This window comes from Ovis aries, chromosome 6, assembly GCF_016772045.2.
Source record: "Ovis aries strain OAR_USU_Benz2616 breed Rambouillet chromosome 6, ARS-UI_Ramb_v3.0, whole genome shotgun sequence".
Taxonomy (NCBI): Eukaryota; Metazoa; Chordata; class Mammalia; order Artiodactyla; family Bovidae; genus Ovis; species Ovis aries.
In genome coordinates, this window is record NC_056059.1 from 23254669 (window position 1) to 23274976 (window position 20308).

A 20308-nucleotide genomic window follows, 5' to 3' on the forward strand; every position below is an offset into this window, starting at 1 on the left:
GAGATGTAAGAGAAGTGGGTTGGATCCCTGGGCTGGGAAGATCCCTTTCCCACTCCAGTATTCTTGTGGCAACCCACTCCAGTATTCTTGCCTGGAGAATTCCATGGACAGAGGAGCCTGGCGGGCTACAGTCCATGGGGTGGCAAAGAGTCGGACACAACTGAAGCAACTTAGCACAGCATAGCACAGCTCTAACAAGTGATCACAGAACTGCCCGGGCTGCAGACAAGCCTCTGAAGAAGAGCACTGCCTCCTTGAATGCCATTCCTAGGGTGATTTGAAGGTGACCTATTACTGAGAGGCATGAATGTATTTTCTATCCTCTGGTGCAGGATTTAACCTTGACCCTACTGACATTTTGGGACCAGAGAAGTCGCTGCTGTGGGGAACGCCCTGTGCACTGTGGGATTTTTACTAGCATCCCTGGCTTGTACTCAGCAGATGCCAGGAGCAACCCTCAGTTACGACAAACTTGTCTATAGACTTTGCCAGATATCTCCTTGGGAGAGACAGCCAAATCACTCCCAGATGAGAATCACTGTTCTGAGGGATTTTTCCTGAGAAATTAATGAAATTAGGACTGTGGGGTAAATACACAGCAAAGGGAAAAGAAGCTAGCAAATAACAGACCAGGTTCAGTTCTGGTTTAGATGTTATTTCAATGGGAGAATGCCTCCCAAGTGGATAATTCATCAGGAACAAAATTGGGTAAGATTACTTTGAACAATGGACTTGTTTGGAAGACTTAGAACTCACTGATTTCATATCTCTCATGATATGTTACCCTATACAAGACAAAATCAAGAGGAATATGCTAGAAAAGCAAGTATCTTGGCCCATAAAAAACAACAAAAAGCTTAACAAACACTAAAACAGAACAAAGGTTGCTAATGCTAGAAAAGGGAAAAGAAGAGGCTGAATTAAGCAGATTTAAACTGTTAAGACCCATTTAGGTGTTTCTTAAAAAGACAGAGAATAACTTATATAAATAGAACACTGGAGGCACATCTTCACTAGTGCACGCGCACACACACACACACACACACACAATCCTGTCAAAAGAAAAAAAATGTTTTTCTGCTGTTTTTAAAGTGGCACAAATTTCAAGGTCCAGGAAAGGAACAATGCTGGGAAAGATGACTAGGCAGAAGGAATCAAAAGGGCCAGGTTCCAGGGGTCAAAAGCCGCAGAAGGCTCACCTGCAGCCTCAGTTACACCAATAAACGCCACTTCTCCAGAGCAGAGGAGGGCTCAGGGAGAGCACTTGGCTTGCGGCAGGTCTACAGACTCAAGCCATTCTGCAGCAGGAGACAGCAGGAGAGACCTAAACTAATTCCCTGTTCATCAGAAAGAATGAAGATGACACCAATAGACTGAATCAGTCAACTCAACAATGGCATGCTGGAAACTTTAAGGTATAAGGGGAAATTCATAGAATTCGAAGATGCTGGGAGCAGAAGAAGCACATCTCAAATATGACCTGGTGCCTGGCAATGACAGTCTTATAAATTTCTAGATTTTATACAACGGCAAAGAAGTCTTAAATATCATTTCTGGAGAGAGAAAGCTATACATTTAAGTGGATTCCATTTACCCAGTAACTTGAAGACTTCTCAGAAATGAGTAAGTGAAAGGTTGTGCTTTCAGACAACTGGTATAGACTGAATGCTATCCTGGGCTTCCCAGGTGCTGCTAGTGGTAAAAGAACCCACCTCCCAATGCAGAAGACATAAGAGATGCAGGTTCCTGGTAAATATGAAACATGATTTTCACTCATCTTTCTTGTGGTGCATGAAAACTGGGACATGAATTTAGACTATACTAAGATCTAGGTTCTAAGAATACAAGATTTTGACTTGGGTGACTATTTTTGGTCCATGGATCAGTCTGTTTCAATTTTTAGTGTGTACATGCTAAGTCGTTTCACTTATGTCCAACTTTTTGTGACCTTATGGACTGTAGCACTCCAGGCTTCTCAATCCACAGGATTCTCCAGGCAAAAATACTGGACTGGGTTGTCGAACACTCCTCCAGGGGATCTTTCTGACCCAGGGGTTGAACCTGTGTCTCTTATATCTCCTGAATTGCCACTTGGGAAGCTGGCTGGTGCTAAAATAGTCTTATATGATCTTTCAAATCTTAGGATTGTTTAAAAAGTGGGGCTCCCAAGAAAGATTTGGGATTGAAATAATTTAATTCAGACCCTTCGAAGATTCTGATAGAATTATATCCATGTCAATAAATAAAAGACAGTCCACAATTCTGCTATGGAAAGAACCCTGGTCCTCCCCAACCACCTGAGTGTGTGATTTCTACCTGGAGGGCAGTGGGATTTAATTTTTGGATTTTGATGTCTCTGCAATTTAATAATGGAAAGGTTTTATATTGTTCAAATTTTACTGTTGCAGATATTTTTAAAAGCAGCTAGTTAGACTCATTGCATAATTCTTCGTGAGCAATTTTTAGTTCCAGAGGGTTTTTTTTTTCTTACTTTGACTTTACCTATTTGAGAATAGTCCTCATTTCCCTTTTATAGTCTCTTCTACTGATTTCTGTCTCTTCCATTATTTCTCAATAGGAGCCACTGGTTCTGATTGTTTGGCTGGGCTTCCTTCCTCAAGTAGGCTGTAATATTTCTTTGCCTGATTCCTCTGTCTCGGTTCCCTCCAACCTGTACAGTTCCGGTTCCTGGGGTCTCTAAGGGAGTGCCAAAGAAGTTTTTGTTCCTCTGGCACTGATAACATAGTAACTTAAATTGTTGGCAATTCTCCTGCTTGTGCATGAGGTCTGGAGATGAGGGAAATAAGCTTTTCAAAATTGCACAGAACATTCTGCTTCTGCCAGGGCTGCTGGAACCAGCAGGATCAGAGGATTCTCTCCCCAGATATGCCTCCCAGTAAGCAGACAAGTGAGCTTCCCTGGTAGCTCAGCTGGAAAAGAATCCGCCTGCAGTGCAGGAGACCCTGGTTTGATTCCTGGGTTGGGAAGGTCCCTTGAAGAAGGGATTCACTCCCGTATTCTCAGGCTTCCCTGGTGGCTCAGATGGTAAAGAATCTGCCTCCTGCAATGCAGGAGACCTGGGTTTGATCCCTTGGTTGGGAAGATCCCCTGGAGAAGGGCATGGCAATGCACTCCAGTATTCTTGCCTGGAGAATCCCTATGGACAAAGGAGCCTGGTGGGCTACAGTCCATGGACTTACAAAGAATTGGACATGACTGAGTGACTAAGCACGGTCCAGCAAGCAGACAAGTGCGGCTCCTGTAACCTAAATACTGGCTTCTACCTGAAGGACCTTCTCATGCAACGCTCAAGCTTCTCCTGTATCTTTGGCTCTTTCTGCTCAAGCACACTGCAGATGTTGAGGGCCAGCATCTTTTAGTTTCTAGAGATTCAGTTCAGCTCAGTTCAATCGCTCAGTCGTGTCCAACTCTTTGCGACCCCATGAATTGCAGCACGCCAGGCCTCCCTGTCCATCACCAACACCCGGAGTTCTCTCAGACTCACGTCCATCGAGTCGGTGACGCCATCCAGCCATCTCATCCTCTGTCATCCCCTTCTCCTGGCCCCAATCCCTCCCAGCATCAGAGTCTTTTCCAATGAGTCAACTCTTTGCATGAGGTAGCCAAAGTATTGGAGTTTCAGCTTTAGCATCAGTCCTTCCAAAGAAAACCTAGGGCTGATCTCCTTTAGAATGGACTTGTTGTATCTCCTTGCAGTCCAAGGGACTCTCAAGAGTCTTCTCCAAAACCTAGCCCCAATTTTGGTCAAGCTCTAGCATGGCTTCTTTTAGTGGTTCAGTCCAGTGAAGACTTAGGAAGAAGAAATGTCAGCAACATGTATCACATAACACCTCCTGAGAAATCTACTTGCTCTAACATTATATTTTTATTCTCATACCAGCTCTTCTAGCTGTTATGGTATTTCCACTTCATAATGTAGGCTTTTGACACATGCTTTATAATTGAATATAGGTGGTCCTAAAGTATTTTCAAATTCTATTCAAGAACATATTTCCTTTCATGAAAATAAAATCCTTGATCTGGTTAATATGAATCCAACTTTGCTTTGAACAGTTTGACACACACACACACACACACACACACACACACACACACACATATATAGCAATTGTAAATCTGTTTGCAACATACCAGCAGCTAGCTGCAGCTAAGTCGCTTCAGTCGTGCCCAACTCTGTGCGACCCCATAGACGGCAGCCCACCAGGCTCCCCCATCCCTGGGATTCTCCAGGCAAGAACACTGGAGTGGGTTGCCATTTCCTTCTCCAATGCATGACAATGAAAAGTGAAAGTGAAGTCGCTCAGTCGCGTCTGACTCTTTGCGACCCTATAGACTGCAGCCCACCAGGCTCCTCCGTCCATGGGATTTTCCAGGCAAGGGTGCTGGAGTGGGGTGCCATTGCCTTCTGCATTGCAACATATCAAGTAACATCTAATAACATGGTGCTTTCATGTATGTTTCAATATTTTATTACTCAACAAATCAAATGCCTACTAACTGCCAGATATTGTTCTGCCATTCTGAGGACAGCCAAGAACAGAGTAAACAAAAATACCTCTATATTGGAGCTTCTAGTGTTAGTTACATTTTAGTGAAATGCAGTATCCATTACAACAGTAACAAGGTGTCTTTACTGACCTCACATGGAATCTCAGCAGGAAGCACCACTGCCTGTGGTATGGTGCTTCCTGAAGCTTCTAAGAACTCTCCAGCTTCCTTTCTCTCATTGGTTTGCCCGGATTGTTCCTTTCTTAGGTCTGGTGGCACAGTGATCTCCAGGTAGTCCGCAGAACCTAAAAGAAAGTTCATTAACATGGATTATGATACAGCTACTAATACCAAGAGTCGCTCAGTTGTGTCTGACTATTTGCGACCCGTGGACTGTAGCCCAGCAGGCCCCTCTGTCCATGAGATTCTCCAGGCAAGAATACTGGAGTGGGTTGCCATTTCCTTCTCCAGGGAATCTTCCCAACCCAGGGATCGAACCCAGGTCTCCCGCATTGCAGGCCGACACTTTAACCTCTGAGCCACCAGGGAAGCCCATAATACAGCTAAGGCCATATTAAGTTCCTCCATTGTTATGAAAACTAATTACTGAACAGGTGATTTAATTATTATATGGGACAACCAAACTGAGTTTAAGATAGTCAAAATAATTGAACCAATGTTAATAATTAAAATGATGCCTCATAATTTAACTAGTATTATAACCTTAGCTATTAAACTAAATCAAATACATATTTTCATCTACTAGGTAAATATTTTCCCCCCAAAATTCCAAATACCACTTTATATTAAAACAGAAAATCTGAAAAACATGAAACTATCTCCTTTCAATGACTGTAAATAAGAAAATTTATCCGTTTAAAATCAGAACAATTTAACTCAGAACAATTATTTACCCTTTATGTATATTTCCAATTTTTAAAAACAATAGGCATAACTAGGAGACAATCACAAAATAAACTAATATTTCTATGAAATGCTGGTTTAATAGTGAAATATTAGTGTTCATCAAAACGCTAATGTGTCCTGTGAAAAAAGAGTCTTCAATTAAATGATATGGGTTTCTTTATGGTATTTACTATTAAGAACACTAAAATATGCTAATGTGGATTTTGAATAAAAGAAGGAGAAAAGTATTTGATTGTTTAAAATGTAACAGTACTTCAGCATTTGGTCTTAACCATTTAAAAAACTTTATTGAAGAAAAGAGTTGTGTGAAGAGAGATGGACAATATCTTTATTGTCCAAAGTCCAGAGCATTTCTTTAGGGCACAGAACCAATATGACTGAAACCAAGGCTCTCACAACAGACACTCACAACTGTCGTCTGTCTTTGGCCAACCACAAAAGTACCCCTCAAGTCCCCGAAGAAGGGTACTGGAGGAAAGGTAAACAGCTCCTGACAGCTAGAAATTGTCCTGATACCTTCTGAAGGGCTTGCTATTGCTAGGCAGTGGCCTCCTGTCCTGTTGAACACCAACAACCTCACAGAAAATCACCACCACTAGACCACGCTGCCACCATGATGGATCCAGTCAGAGATCAGGCTACTTTGTAATCATGTCTGAATCCAGGCGAAAACATGAACATCATCCAAACCACAAAAGGAACCAGATATCCTGAAGCCTGGCTCCTGTGAGTGACTTTACTTCCTTACCAAGTCTAGCCTCAGCCTCTTTTCATTTTTACCTTCCAGGTAGGGTAACCAACTTCTTCCAGTTTGCTTGGGATTTGGGGGAGGTTGTGTGCTGAAAACACTGTGTCCCAGAAACCCCTCAGTTGCTGGGAGAGCTGGTTACCCAGCTTCTCAGTAAGAGTCATTAATTATGCAAATCATAAAATTACACCCACTTTTTGACAGCAAGCAAACAATAGCAAAGCCCTGCTTCCATGAACCCTTCCTCAAATCACAGTACAATCCTAAATCCTACAGTAAGTCTTTTCTTAATACAATGTTACTAAGATGCCCCATGGTTCGTCATGGTAGCCTTCACTTCATTGCTACCAGACAAAAAAATAAATAATAGTTCAAGCACAGGTGTGTTCCAAGTTCCTCTGGCAAAAGGAAATTGCCAAGATGACAAGGAAGAAGAGTCAAAGGCAATACAGATGAAGATCTATATATAGATGAAGGTGGCTAGAATTTTGGTGTCACTGCATCTCAAAAATGAAGTCATCATTCCCAACAGAGAAGCAGAGTAAAAGAATGATGTCCTCTGGAGAGGAGCTGTCCCCATGCTGCACCTAAGAAGGAGTGTTGGTAAAGAAATTTACAAAATAAAAGTACAAAAGCACCTGGGATTTCCAGATTCTCCCAGTACCGGTCTTGCTTGAAATGGCATGAAAAACAGCCTTTATTTCTCTAACAATTTAAGGCACTTCCATAAGCACCTCATTCTCTCTTTCTCTCTCATGCTCTTTCATACACACCCCCAAACAGTGAAAGGTTGTATAGAACTGGCTTGATCCCTTTGTGAATTGATGAAAGAACAAGAGAACTGATTTTATTTAATGTATCTTAAGAGGTATATGCTGTTCCACTGTAGCAGTGTCTAGGATATTTACTGATAATTCATCTGTAGAATTAGGTTAGAAAGAGCTATTTTCTTTACTCTGAGGACATAATCATAGATGTGCAAAATATTTATCTCTATGAATGCTCACAGAAGATCTGTTTATAATGCAGATAATTAGGAGCAGTCTAAGCAATAACAGACCAGATAAAAATATCTGATGTGATAAAAGATAGTAACAAATTAAAATTCTATCAAAGAACATTTAATAGTAAAGAACAAGTTTATGACATAAGTGAAAAAATTCAAGTTACAAAACTGTCAATTTTGTAGGTTCCCATTTTAGTAAAATAAGAAGTATAGGACTACCTGTTTCGGGTTCCATATTTAAGGAGCTTTGGATGTCACCACTCCATCCTAACAAACAGAAAGCTGAACAGACTAAAAATTCGACAAGTCTTCTCTGATTAACTTTTTGTTTGTTTATGTCTGGCTGTGCTGGGTATTCATTGCAGCACCAGCTTTTCTCCAGTTGTGCAAGTGGAGGCTCCTCTCTGGTTGTGATGCTCGTGGCCGTGGCTTCTGAGGTGCAATTAACAAATTGCTGGACACTCAACAGAGAACAAGTCTGAGAGTTAAAGTCTCCAAGAGGGTTCAGCTAAAAGGTTGGAGAGGACACATTATTTTGAGGTTTAGCTCTAGGAGCTTAACCAGATTCCCACAGCAAATATTGGGGAACAGTATTTCTAAGGAAATGGAAACAACCTTAAATACTCAAGAGCACTCTAGTCTTCTTAACAAGGACTGCCCTCAGGAAAAACTACTTAATCAGAGCCTAATCTAGTAAGGTATTTTTGGAGTTGAACTGACCACAGGAAGGGAAACAACTAACTGTAGCCCACTATAACCATCCCCTCTCACCTAAAGGAGATAAATGGAGAAACTCTTGTGAGGTTCACAGTCGACAGGCGTAGGCTTACTAAAGGACTGAGACCTAAATCCCAGGGCTCTAGAAAGCCTCCTCCCCACACCTCACCACTGCATTACTAAAGGTCTATTTGCAACAGCTCTTTTTACAGAGTATATTACATTTGTGCTCTGCGTGCTATGTCCCTTCAGTTGTATTCGACTCTTCCCAAATCTATGGCTGTAGCCTGCCCTCTGCCCATGGGATTCTCCAGGCAAGAATACTGGAGTGGGCTGCCATTCCCTCCTACAGGGTATCTTCTCAACTCAGGGATCGAACCCGTGTCTCTTATGTCTCCTGCACCGGCAGATGGGTTCTTTACCACTAGTGCCACTGGGAAGGCCACATTATGTCTAGTTATCAAGAAAAATTACAAGGCATACATACCAAAAGGAAGGGAGTGCAATATGAAGAGATCAGGGAAAAAGCATTTGTTTTCTGTTTTTGTTAGCCTGTTTTTTGTTCCAGTTTTCTCTTCTGTTTTTCTGCCATTGTCTTTTATTGAACATTTTATATGATTCCATTTTTCTTTTTTTTTATTTAGCATATCAGTCATACTCAAAAACATTTTTAGTGGTGTTATCTTAGAGCTTGCAATATGCATTTACAACTAATCCAAGTCCACTTTCAAATAACACTGTACCACTTTATAGATGGTTTTAGTACCGTATAATAATAAAATGATTACTCCTCCATCCTATACTTTATATTACTGCTTTCATTTATGTCATTAGGGCTTCCCTGGTGGCTCAGAGGTTAAAGCGTCTGCCTCTGATGCAGGAGACCCGAGTTCGATCCCTGGGTTGGGAAGATCCCCTGGAGAAGGAAATGGTAACCCACTCCAGTATTCTTGCCTAGAGAATCCCATGGACAGAGAAGCCTGGTAGGCTACATAGGTCCACAGGGTCGCAAAGAGTCGGACACGACTGAGCGACTTCACTTTCACTTTCACTATATAAACATACACAAGCAAATGTATGTAAAATTGATATCATATATTATATAAGCTGCTGCTGCTGCTGCTGCTAAGTCACTTCAGTCATGTCCGACTCTGTGTGACCCCTTAGATGGCAGCCCACATTATTAAATATATTGTTGATATTATTTTGAACAAACTATTATCTTCTAGATCAATCACAAGTAGGAAATATATATATATATTTAAATTTTATCTTCAGTTATTCCTTCTTTGATGCTACAGATCTGAACTTCTGATCTATATTACTTTTCTTCTCACTCAAAAACTTCTTTTAACTTTTCTTTCAGGCAGGTCCACTGATAATAAATTTTTCAATATTTTTTCCTGAGGAAAATGTCTTACTAACCATAAACAAGTGGAATTAGAAGTTAAAAATGGAATACCGCTTACAATAGTCCCTCTAGCTTTTTCTTTGTCCCTCCTCAAAGTTAAATACTTAGGTATAAATCTAACAAAATATGTATAATATCAATATGATGAAAATCATAAAACTCTGATAACCAAAATCAAATAAGAACTGCTGCTGCTAAGTCACTTCAGTCGTGTCCAAATCTGTGTGACCCCATAGACGGCAGCCCCACCAGGCTTCCCCGTCCCTGAGATTCTCCAGGCAAGAACACTGGAGTGGGTTGTCATTTCCTTCTCCAAGGCATGAAAGTGAAAAGTGAAAGTCGTTCAGTCATGTCTGACTCTTAGCGACCCCATGGACTGCTACGTTCATGGATAGAAAAACTCAATAGTGTCAAGATGTCTGTTCATCCCAATTTGCTCTATAGATTCAATTCAATCACAATAAAAATATCAGAAAATTACAGATATGGACAAACTGATTCTAAAGTTTATATGGAGAGGCAAGAGATCCAGAGTAGGAGGCTTAATATTGAAGGTGAAGAACAATGTTGGAAGACTGACACTACACTACTTCAATACTTACGATAAAGCTACAGTGATCAAGACAGTGTGGTCTTGAAAAAGAATAATCAAACAGTTCAATGGAACACAATAAAGAGCCAAAAAGTAGAATCACATAGTTAACTGATCTTTAAGCAAGGGAAAAAAACAATACAATGAGGCAAAAAAAAGTCACTTCAACAATTGGTGATGGAATGACTAAATAGTCACATGCAAAAAAAAAAAAAAAAGCACCAAGATACAAACCTTACAACAATCACAAAAATTAACTAAAAATGGATCCTAGACATAAATGTATATGAAATTATAAAACTAGATGACATTAATAACAGAAGAGGAAACCTAGATGACTTTGGGTATGATGATGCATTTTTAGATTCAACACTGAAGTTATGATCCATGAAATAAATAATTCATAAGCTGGACTTCATTAAAATGAAAAAACATGTCTGCAAAAGACAATGTCTAGAGAATTAGAAGATAAGCCATAGATTTGGAGAAGATATTTGCAAAAGATACATTTAGAAAAGGACTGTTTTCCCAAATTTATAAAGAACTCAAATTCAACAATTAAGAAAACAACCAAATCAATTTAAAATCAAAGTTTTTAAATACCTCACCAAAGAAGATATATAGGTAGAGAATAGGCATATGAAAAGATGCTCCACTTGTATGTCATCAGGGAAATGCAAATTAAAATAACAACGAAATAGCTCTATACACCTATTATATACCTATTAGAATTTGGAACACTGAAATATCAAATGCTACCAAGAATTTGGAACAAGAAGTCTCATCAATCGCTGGTGGAAATGCAAATGGTACAACTATTTTGGAAGACATTTTGGTGGTTTCTGACAAAACTAAACATATTCTTATCATTCAGTTTAACAAATGCACTCCTTGGTATTTATTCAAATGAACTGGAAAACTTACGTCCACACAAGAATCTACATATAGATATTTATAGCAGCTTTATTCATGATTGCCCAAACTTGGGAGCAATCAAGATGTTCTTCAGCAGGTAAATGAATAAGCTGTGGTTCATCCATACAAGGAAATATTATTCAGCACTAATGAGTGAAGTAAGCTATCAAACAATGAAAAAACATGGGGGAAAAACCTTAAATGGTTATTACTAAGTGAAATAAGCCACTCTGAAAAGGCCATACATAGTATGATTCCCACTATATGACATTCTGGAAAAAGCAAAACTGGAGAGACAGTAAAAAAATCTGGGATTGCCAGGGGTCTGGAATAGAAGGGAGAGGAATGCAGTAAAAATACTCTATGATACCATTAATGATGGATGCATATCATTATACATTTGTCCAAACCCTTAGATTGTACAATACCAAGAGTATACCCTAAGGTAAACTATGGACTTTGAGGGATTATGGTATGTTAATGTAGGCTCATTCTTAAATGGCGAAAAAGATGTACCACTGTGGTTAGTGATGATAATTGGAGTGGCTATATATGTCATTGGGGGTGACAGGGCAGAGACTATATGGGAAATCTCTGTATCTCCCTCTCAGTTGCTGTAAATCTAAAACTGCTCTAAAAAATAAAGTCTTTTAATATGTATACATATTCAGAACTATGCAGTAGAAACTCAAGACAAATTTTTGAAAACATACGAATAGACTAGCTATATAAATCCAAGATGCCTAGAGGTTATTTCTGATTGACGGAGTCATGAGCAATTTTATTTAATACATAACTAATAATATCAGTTATTTTTAATATCTAATATACTTAATAATTATTTTGATTTTCTATAATGAAAATGTATTTGTTTTATAGATTGAACTCTATACATTCCTCAAATACAGGAATAAAATGATCAAGATTACAGATTGAGCAAATGTCTTTACCCCTACTCTACAACATGCAAATGAAATTACAGAAAAGATTATTTTCTTTATGTATGATGATGGAAAAATGGGGAGGAAACACTGCCATTCAGATAATATATGAAATAAACCAGTTTACCACAAATCACCTAATGCTCAGGTAATCTAAGCAATCGCCAAAACTATTAACTGAAATTAACTTGTCTTTACTCTTTTAAAATACATATAATCCTAGAGGAAAATTACAGATATCCTAACGCAAGATAATTGTGTGTAATTTTTTAGCATCCAATATTACACTGTAAACTTAGCAAAACAACAAAATAGTTAAGCATCAGAAAATAAACTTCCTTATGAATTGCATTGCAAAAGATCATTATATGTTTAATTTTTAAAACATACCAAATGCTTTTCAAAATAGAAACTTTTTAATATTGTTTTTTCAAAAAAGTAACTTTTAGTGTAGTATTTTAATCTTTTGTTTTTATTTGTCAATTGATTAAACCCTCATTTGGAATAAGGACAGGTTTTCTGGTAATTAGCAAAACTCAGTGGAGACTGAAAAAAGATAGAAGCCTTTATTGCTATCACACTTGATCTGCTTTCATTATAGCCATCTGATGAAAAAAAAAGTTATTCCTCATTACCCAATGACCCTTCACATCTATCAGTAGGTCAAAGACAAAGCAAGGTTTCAGTTTTCATCATAAATATTTTTGGAACAGAGAGAGAGGCAAGCAATAATACAGAAGACATATGTCTGCCGCTTAAAAAAAACTTCCTGTCTTCTCATGCAACCTTGGAAGACAAGCTTCAATTTCTTCAATTGTTTAACGGGGTAAATGACTTCCTTGTTGGATTGTTTTGATCACATTTAATAAAATGTATTGTGTGTCAAGCCTAGGATAGGCACTCAATATTAGTCTCCTTCTTTTTCTAATTTCTGATATCAAATTGAATAAAAGCAATTTTTTATTTTCAAAAGATCATAAATCCATCTTTCTAAGTTTGTACAGCTAACTATGATTCAGAAAGCACTGCAACATATTCCTGGAATTTCAACACTGAACATCATTTTTTGGACAGATTTATAACTTAGTAAACGATTCTTTAATCATAATGTAGCTGATACCATTAAGTATGCTTAAGGCAGTACAGATTCTAGCATGCTCTTCTGGAGTTTTAAAGTCATACCAAAGACTATAACATTCCCTATCACTCAGGGAAGTAAATAGGTATTTTTCTAAGAGGTAAAGGAAACAAATAAACTGCACAAAAAGATGTAATTTTACCAACCTTTTAGTCTAGTCCTCAGGTATCTTAATCTTTGCTGTCTGTGGGGCATTATAAAAGACACAAAATAAGGACTATTTCATTCAAGGCTATGTCCAAGGAAAAATAATAATGATCATAATAAAACTTCTTACCTAACAAATATATATAAAAATAGACCTACTCAATATAACCAAGTAAATATGGGTTTCCAATAATAAAATGATAAATCTACATTATTTAAATATGCACATTTATCCTGGCACTGAAACTGCACAAACTCTACCAGTTCTTGCAAACATAGGCATCAGTAATATATTTAATTTTACTCTTAGTACTTTAGATTTTTTATTTTAGTCCGTAACAAGCAGGAATAGTTCTAAGACAGAGAATATGGAAGGAGATGCTATTTTTGGTAGCCTGTGTGTTCTATTTTTATCTGCAGTTCTGTTCTATTCTGTTTATTATATTTTCTCCTTTTTCCTATCCTTCCCCCTTCTCATAGCCCATCACCCATTACCCACTCTTCCTTTAAGATACATTACCCACCTCTTAGTCAAACTAACTATACAAAAATGATATTATATCTTGCAACTCAAGACTGTTGTCTTCAGACCAGCAGTTTATTAGACATGTGTGCTTCTAGCCAGCATCCTAGAGCTACTGAATAATCTGCATTTTAAAAGGATCCCAAATGATTTGAATGCACACTGAAGTTTGAGAAATGTACATTAACAATTCGTACCTTGGTGTGATACTGTTCCATAACATTAACAAAGCATGAGCCACTAACTGAAATCATATCATGTATTTATTTTTTTTCCTTGTTTCTTGTGCATTCATCTAGAATGCAACTGTTTGAGGTCAAGTAATTAGTCCTTTTTACCCCTTTCTATTTCTGGTACATACAATAGGGCCCGCTCAGTCATATCCGACTCTTTGTGATCCCAAGGACTATACAGTCCCTGGAATTCTCCAGGCCAGAATACTGGAGTGGGTCCAGGGGATCTTCCCAACCCAGGGATCAAACCCAGGTCTCCAGCATTGCAGGTGGATTCTTTACCAGCTGAGCCACACTGGAAGCCCCCTTTAACACAGCAGATGCTCAATATTTATATGAGTAGACATAGTGATAAGATGTGTATTCATATGCATAGCAGTGTAAACATTTGTTGCTTGATTTATGATTAAATAAATCCATGCCTGGTTTTTTATTTGGGGGATGAGTGGAGTTGTAGCTTGTATCTGAAGAACAGTATTTTGTTCTATCTACCACACGCTTTGGCTGGCTGTTTTAAGGAAGTACATCTGCATTTCAATCAGTGTAACCCTAAAGGTGGGAACAGGACAAAGTTAGAGAAAATCACCAAAGCTTAGAAAGCACTAAACTTGCCTCTGCTCTCCTACACATTTTCATTGTTTATCCTTTTCCTGAGAGTTGCTAAGGTAATATTAGCATAACCTATTCTACCGACAGGCTTCCCAGGTGGCTCAATGGTAAAGAATCTGCCTGCCAAACAGGAGACCAGGGTTTAATTCCCAGGTCAGGAAGATCCCCTGGAGAAAGAAATGGCAACCCACTGCAGTAGTCTTGCCTGGGACATCCCAAGGACAGAGAAGCCTAGGGGGCTACACAGTCCATGGGGTCAAAAACAGTTGGATATAACTTTGTGACTAAACAACAACAACAATGCTATCGACTGTTATTTCCTGCAACTGGATAAATGAAACACTTAGATGAAAGAATTAAAATGCCAGTTAATGAAATAAACCCTAATTACATCCTCTCTGAAGAAGTTTAACACATATCAATGATAATCCCCCCTTTCAGCAGAGTATCCAGAATGAAATAAAATCCAGATTTATTGAATAAAATTGTAAACAAAAACTGACCATCAGACTTTTGATTACTGCCTTTAATGAATGACACTATAGAGTATTGACTCTATCTATTCTGGTTGCTGTATTTTTAAAGTCTAGTTTACAAGAAAACTTTGTATATAAATTGATCATTGCAGGTTTAGATGCTAAATAATACAAGGGATTTACAATTCATGAGGAGGGAAATGACTTTTTGTGGTCTTAGAAAATATTACACTGAAATACCTAGTACATGATAAGGTACACTTAACCTAGATAAATTCAGCAATTTACCAGTTTCTTTCTGTTAGTCTTTTCTTAGAATTATGTGAAAGAAAAAACAGATTAATCTGAATAGAAATTCATGAAAGGTATGGTTTGAGAAGCATTCCAAATGAATGAGATATTTTTGTTATGATGTTCACTGAATATAAAAGCATATATATGTACATGTGTGTAGATATATGCACATATTTATGTATCATCAGTTCAGTTCAGTTCAGTTGCTCAGTTGTGTCTGACTCTTTGTGAACCCATGAACTGCAACACGCCAGGCCTTCCTGGCCATCATCAACTCCCGGAGTCCACCCAAACCCATGTTCATCGAGTTGATGATGCCATCCAACCATCGCATCCTCTGTCATCCCCCTTCTCCTCCTGCCCTCAATCTTTCCCAGCATCAGGGTCTTTTCCACTGAGTCAGTTCTTCGCATCAGGTGGCCAAAGTATTGGAGTTTCAGCTTCAACATCAGTCCTTCCAAAGAACACCTAGGGCTGATCTCCTTTAGAATGGACTGGCTGAATCTCCTTGCAGTCCAAGGGACTCTCAAGAGTCTTCTCCAGCACCACAGTGTAAAAGCATCAATTCTTCGGCACTCAGCTTTCTTTATAATCCAACTCTCACATCCATACATAACCACTGGAAAAACCATAGCTTTGACTAGACAGACCTTTGTTGGCAAAGTAATGTCTCTGCTTTTGAATACGCTATCTAGGTTGGTCATAACTTTCCTTCCAAGGAGTAAGCATCTTTTAATTTCATGGCTGTAATCACCATCTGCAGTGATTTTGGAGCCCAGAAAAATAAAGTCTGACACTGTTTCCACTATTTCCCCATCTATCTGCCATGAAGTGATGGACTGGATGCCATGATCTTAGTTTTCTGAATGTTGAGCTTTAAGCCAACTTTTTCACTCTCCTCTTTCACTTTCATCAAGAGGCTCTTTAGTTCCTCTTCACTTTCTGCCATAAGGGTGGTATCATCTGCATATCTGAGATGATTGATATTTCTCCCGGCAATCTTGATTCCAGCCTGTGCTTCCTCCAGCCTAGGTTTCTCATGATGTACTCAGCATAGAAGTTAAATAAGCAGGGTGACAATATACAGCCTTGACGTACTCCTTTACATATACATACATGATACAGATCTATAAGTATACTGCCATATATGTGTATGTACATATATATAATACAGCAAGAAAAAAATTACCGTTATTTTAACAGTGATTATTTCTGAGAGGCAGGAGTAAAAGTTATTTTCAAAATTTTCTTCTTCATCCTTTATAATATGGGCTTCCCAGGTGGCTCAGTGGTAAAGAATCTGCCTGACAATGCAGGAGACACAAGAGATGCGTGTTTGATTCCCGGGTCAGGAAGATTCCCTGGAGTAGGAAATAGCAGAGCAGTCCAATATTGTTGCCTGGAAAATTTCATGGACAGAGAAGCCTGGTGGGCTACAGTCCATGGGACAGCAGGGTCAGACACGACTGTGTGACTGAGAACACATTCCAAACAACACAAATATTACTTTTCCAAAAATCAGACCAAAAGGAATATCAACAAAAATTATTCATCATTTTCACTAGGTAAGAGGACAGCAGCAATTCTATTTTTCATAATCAAATTTATGTATTTTTACATAAGTAATACATATTTATTATGTATAATTTTTGGCCTTTTATACAGTTCATGAGGTTCTCATGGCAGGTATACTGGGGTGGTTTGCCATTCCCCACTTCAGTGGTTTGGGGTTTTGTCAGAACCCTCTGCTTTGACCTGGTAGTCTTGGGTGGCCCTGCATGGCATGGCATGGCTCACAACTTCATTGAGTTACGCAAGCCCCTTCGCCATGACAAGGCAGTGATCCTAAAGCCTTTGACTGTGTGGATCATGACAAGCTGTGGAAAGCTCTTACAGAGATGGAAATACCAGACCATCTTACCTGTCTCCTGAGAAACTTATATGCAGGTCAAGAAGCAACAGTGAGAACCCTGTATGGAACAACTGATTGGTTCAAGATAGAGAAAGGAGTAGGACAGGGCTGTCCGCTGTCACCTTGTTTGTTTAAGCTATATACTCTGCACATCATGAGAAGTGTCAGGCTGCATGAGTTACAAGCTGGAATCAAGATAGGCGGGAGAAACACCACCAACCTCAGATATGTGGACGATACCACTCTAATGGCCGAAAATGAAGAGGAACTTAATGAGGGTGAAGGAGAGTGAAAAAGCCAGCTTATGACTTTAATCATAAATAAATATTAAAAAATATTTAAAAATCTAAGATCATGGCATCCAGCACCAGTACTGCATGGCAAATAGAAGGGGAAGAGGCGGAAGTTAGTGACAGATTTCCTCTTCTTGGGCTCCAAAATCACTGCGGACAGTGACTGCAGCCATGAAATCAGACTGCTTATTGGCAGGAAGGCAATGACAAACCTAGACAGTGTGCTGAAAACCAGAGGCATTACTCTGCAGACACAAGTCCGTGTAGTCAAGGCTATGGCCTTCCTAGTGGTCATGTATGCTTGTGAGAGCTGGACCGTAAAGAAGGCGGAACGGCAAAGAATTGATGCCTTCAAACTGTGGTGCTGGAGAAGACTCCTGAAAGTCCCTTGGACAGCAAAGAGATTAAACCAGTCAATCTTAAGGGAGATCAACCCTGAATATTCACTGGAAAGACTGATGCTAAAGCTGAAGCTCCAGTATTTTGGTCATCTGATGCAAACAGCTGACTCATTGGAAAAGTCCCTGATGCTGGGAAAGATTGAAGGCAGAAGGAGAAGAGGGCATCAGAAGATGAGATGCTGGAAAGCATCACCAATGCAACAGAACATGAACTTGAGCAAACTCTGGGAGATGGTGAGGGATAGGGAGGCTGGCATGCTGCATACCATCGGGTTGCAGAGTCAGACACCACTGAGTGACTGAACAGCAACAATGTATAATTTAGAACACACAAAGAAAAAGAAGAAAATAAAATCACCTATAATATTATTTCCTAGAGATAACCCTCCCTAACTTTTGATATATATAACTTAACAGTCTTTTTTTTTAAGAATACAAACACATATTTTTGAAAAACTAAAATGGGACTGTGAAATAATAACCCTTTATATGCCAACAGCTCTTTGCAATCAAAATTTTCACATACACTGCATTTTATTTTAAATACACACTTAAAATTATAATCCCTTTTCAATGCTGGATTACTGAATTTCTGTCAACCATTTAAAACTATTTGTATATAGTTTTAAAGTTCTGTGAGCCAGAAACTATTTTTCTACCATAAGTTGTTCAGCCAAACAGAATATTTTATTCCTCTCCTAATGTTTCAAAGCTGTGAAGAAAATTGTTTAGTCGCTAATTTAGCAACTTGTGTTTGACTGTGTTTGACTTTGCCACGCTATGGACCATAGCCTGCCAGGCTCCTCTGTCCTTGGGATTTCCCAAGCAAAAATACTTAAGTGGATTGCCATTTCCTTCTCCAGGGTATCTTCTCAATCCAGGGATAGAACCAATGACTTCTGCATTGGCAGGCAGGTTCTTTACCACTAAGCCATATTACTTCTTATCAAACAGGGTTAAAAAAATTAAATGTAGATACAGTTAACCCAGGAATAATGTAATAAAGCCCTAAGTAGTAAATTTAATAGCAAAATCTTAAATTTTGCAAAATAAATGATGAGACTCTTCTGGTCCTTGAAATTTCAATATTGCTTAGAAAATTATTAGAATTTGTTTTCCTCCTAAGAAGCTTTAATAATTTAATCAGGGAGACATTACTTTGTATAGCTTCTTTACCTAGCTAGGAACACTGACACCAACACCACATGTTAGTTGTTAGATAAAGACCACTGAGGACCAGGCATTCAGGTTGGCCTTCTCAGAAGAAGGCTTTAAATGTAAAAGGATGAAGAGGAGAAAGAGAAAATACTCTAGTCACTGGAAACAATGCTCAATCAGTCTTTTCTTCGGTCTCTATGAGACTGAAGAATTAATTATCTTGTTTGTTGTTGAACTCATGATAGGTGCTTAAAAATTATTTTTACAATGAATGAATTAATATTTTAATTGGAAATTCTTGAAGAAAATGAGATTAGAGGAAGTGGACCAAGAGTGAAAAAGTGAGGAATCTGTCTATTATGGTCTTCCCTTTGAGACTCAGGGAACCATCCATATTAATGTTAATTTTAATGTTTCTATTTTTGGTGTTATACAGGTGGGCTTCCCTGGTGCCTTAGCAGTAAAGACTTTGCCTGCAGTGTGGGAGACTTAGGTTCAATCTCTGGGTTGAGAAGATCCCTTGGAGAAGGGAATGGCTGCCGAACTCCAGTATTCTTGCCTGGAGAATCCCATGGACTGAGGAGTCTGGCAGGCTACAGTCCACGGGGTTGCAAAGAGTCAGACATGACTGAGCAACTAACACTTTCACTTGTTTTCACTTATTACAGGTTATTTACACATAGCAAAAATCCTAGTGTTTCAAGAGAATACAGAGTGATAGATACAGAGAAGCAAGAACAAGGCACATATGGCTAATCTGATCTTCTCAATGGCTCAGCAGCCAACAGAGTCACTAGACTTGGTAAATGACTCAATGGCTAAAAGGAAAGAAGGGAAGATACTAGTAGGACAAGAACAGGATCCTTCTGGAATGCCTAATGCAAGATCACTGCCCTTGGAAAGAATAAGAAAAAGAGACTGCACATATGAATTAATTAAATTTAAATAACAATACAATAACTTTTTTGAGCTCTCATGAATGAATAATTTAAGTAAATAATAAAAGCATTAGAAATTAATATAAGATTAATTAATTATATTAATTAATATAAGATTATTAATATTATCTTTCACTTCAAATCCCATGCCCTTGGCCCTGGACTTGAGTTTCTGTTCAATCTTCAGTGAGTGACTACATTATTCTAGTAAGTGGATAGAGTTCCCATCTTTCCCCTCCCAATCTAGCAAAGTCAACCACAAGTTACCCTCAGGAAGCTGGGAAGTTTTTAGTGATGATGTCTTCTAGTTTAGCAAATGAAAAGGGATACTACAATGCTACAAGTTCATTGACTAAAAGGAAAAGAATTTCAAATAAAGATCTGTTCTAGAATTACTACCTACGATTTTATTAACAAACT

General features: G+C 38.6%; 1 protein-coding gene across 3 annotated transcripts in view; it reads right to left on the bottom strand.

Annotated features, from left to right (window-relative positions):
* BANK1 (B cell scaffold protein with ankyrin repeats 1) overlaps nucleotides 1-20308 on the bottom strand; it is a 329439-nt gene that overhangs the window by 236888 nt on the left and 72243 nt on the right. For all 3 annotated transcript variants that reach the window (XM_027970855.3, XM_042251204.2, XM_027970854.3), the window contains exon 3: nucleotides 4660-4814. In XM_027970855.3, the coding sequence (XP_027826656.2) occupies nucleotides 4660-4814 (155 nt within the window). The remainder of the gene's footprint in view (nucleotides 1-4659; nucleotides 4815-20308) is intronic.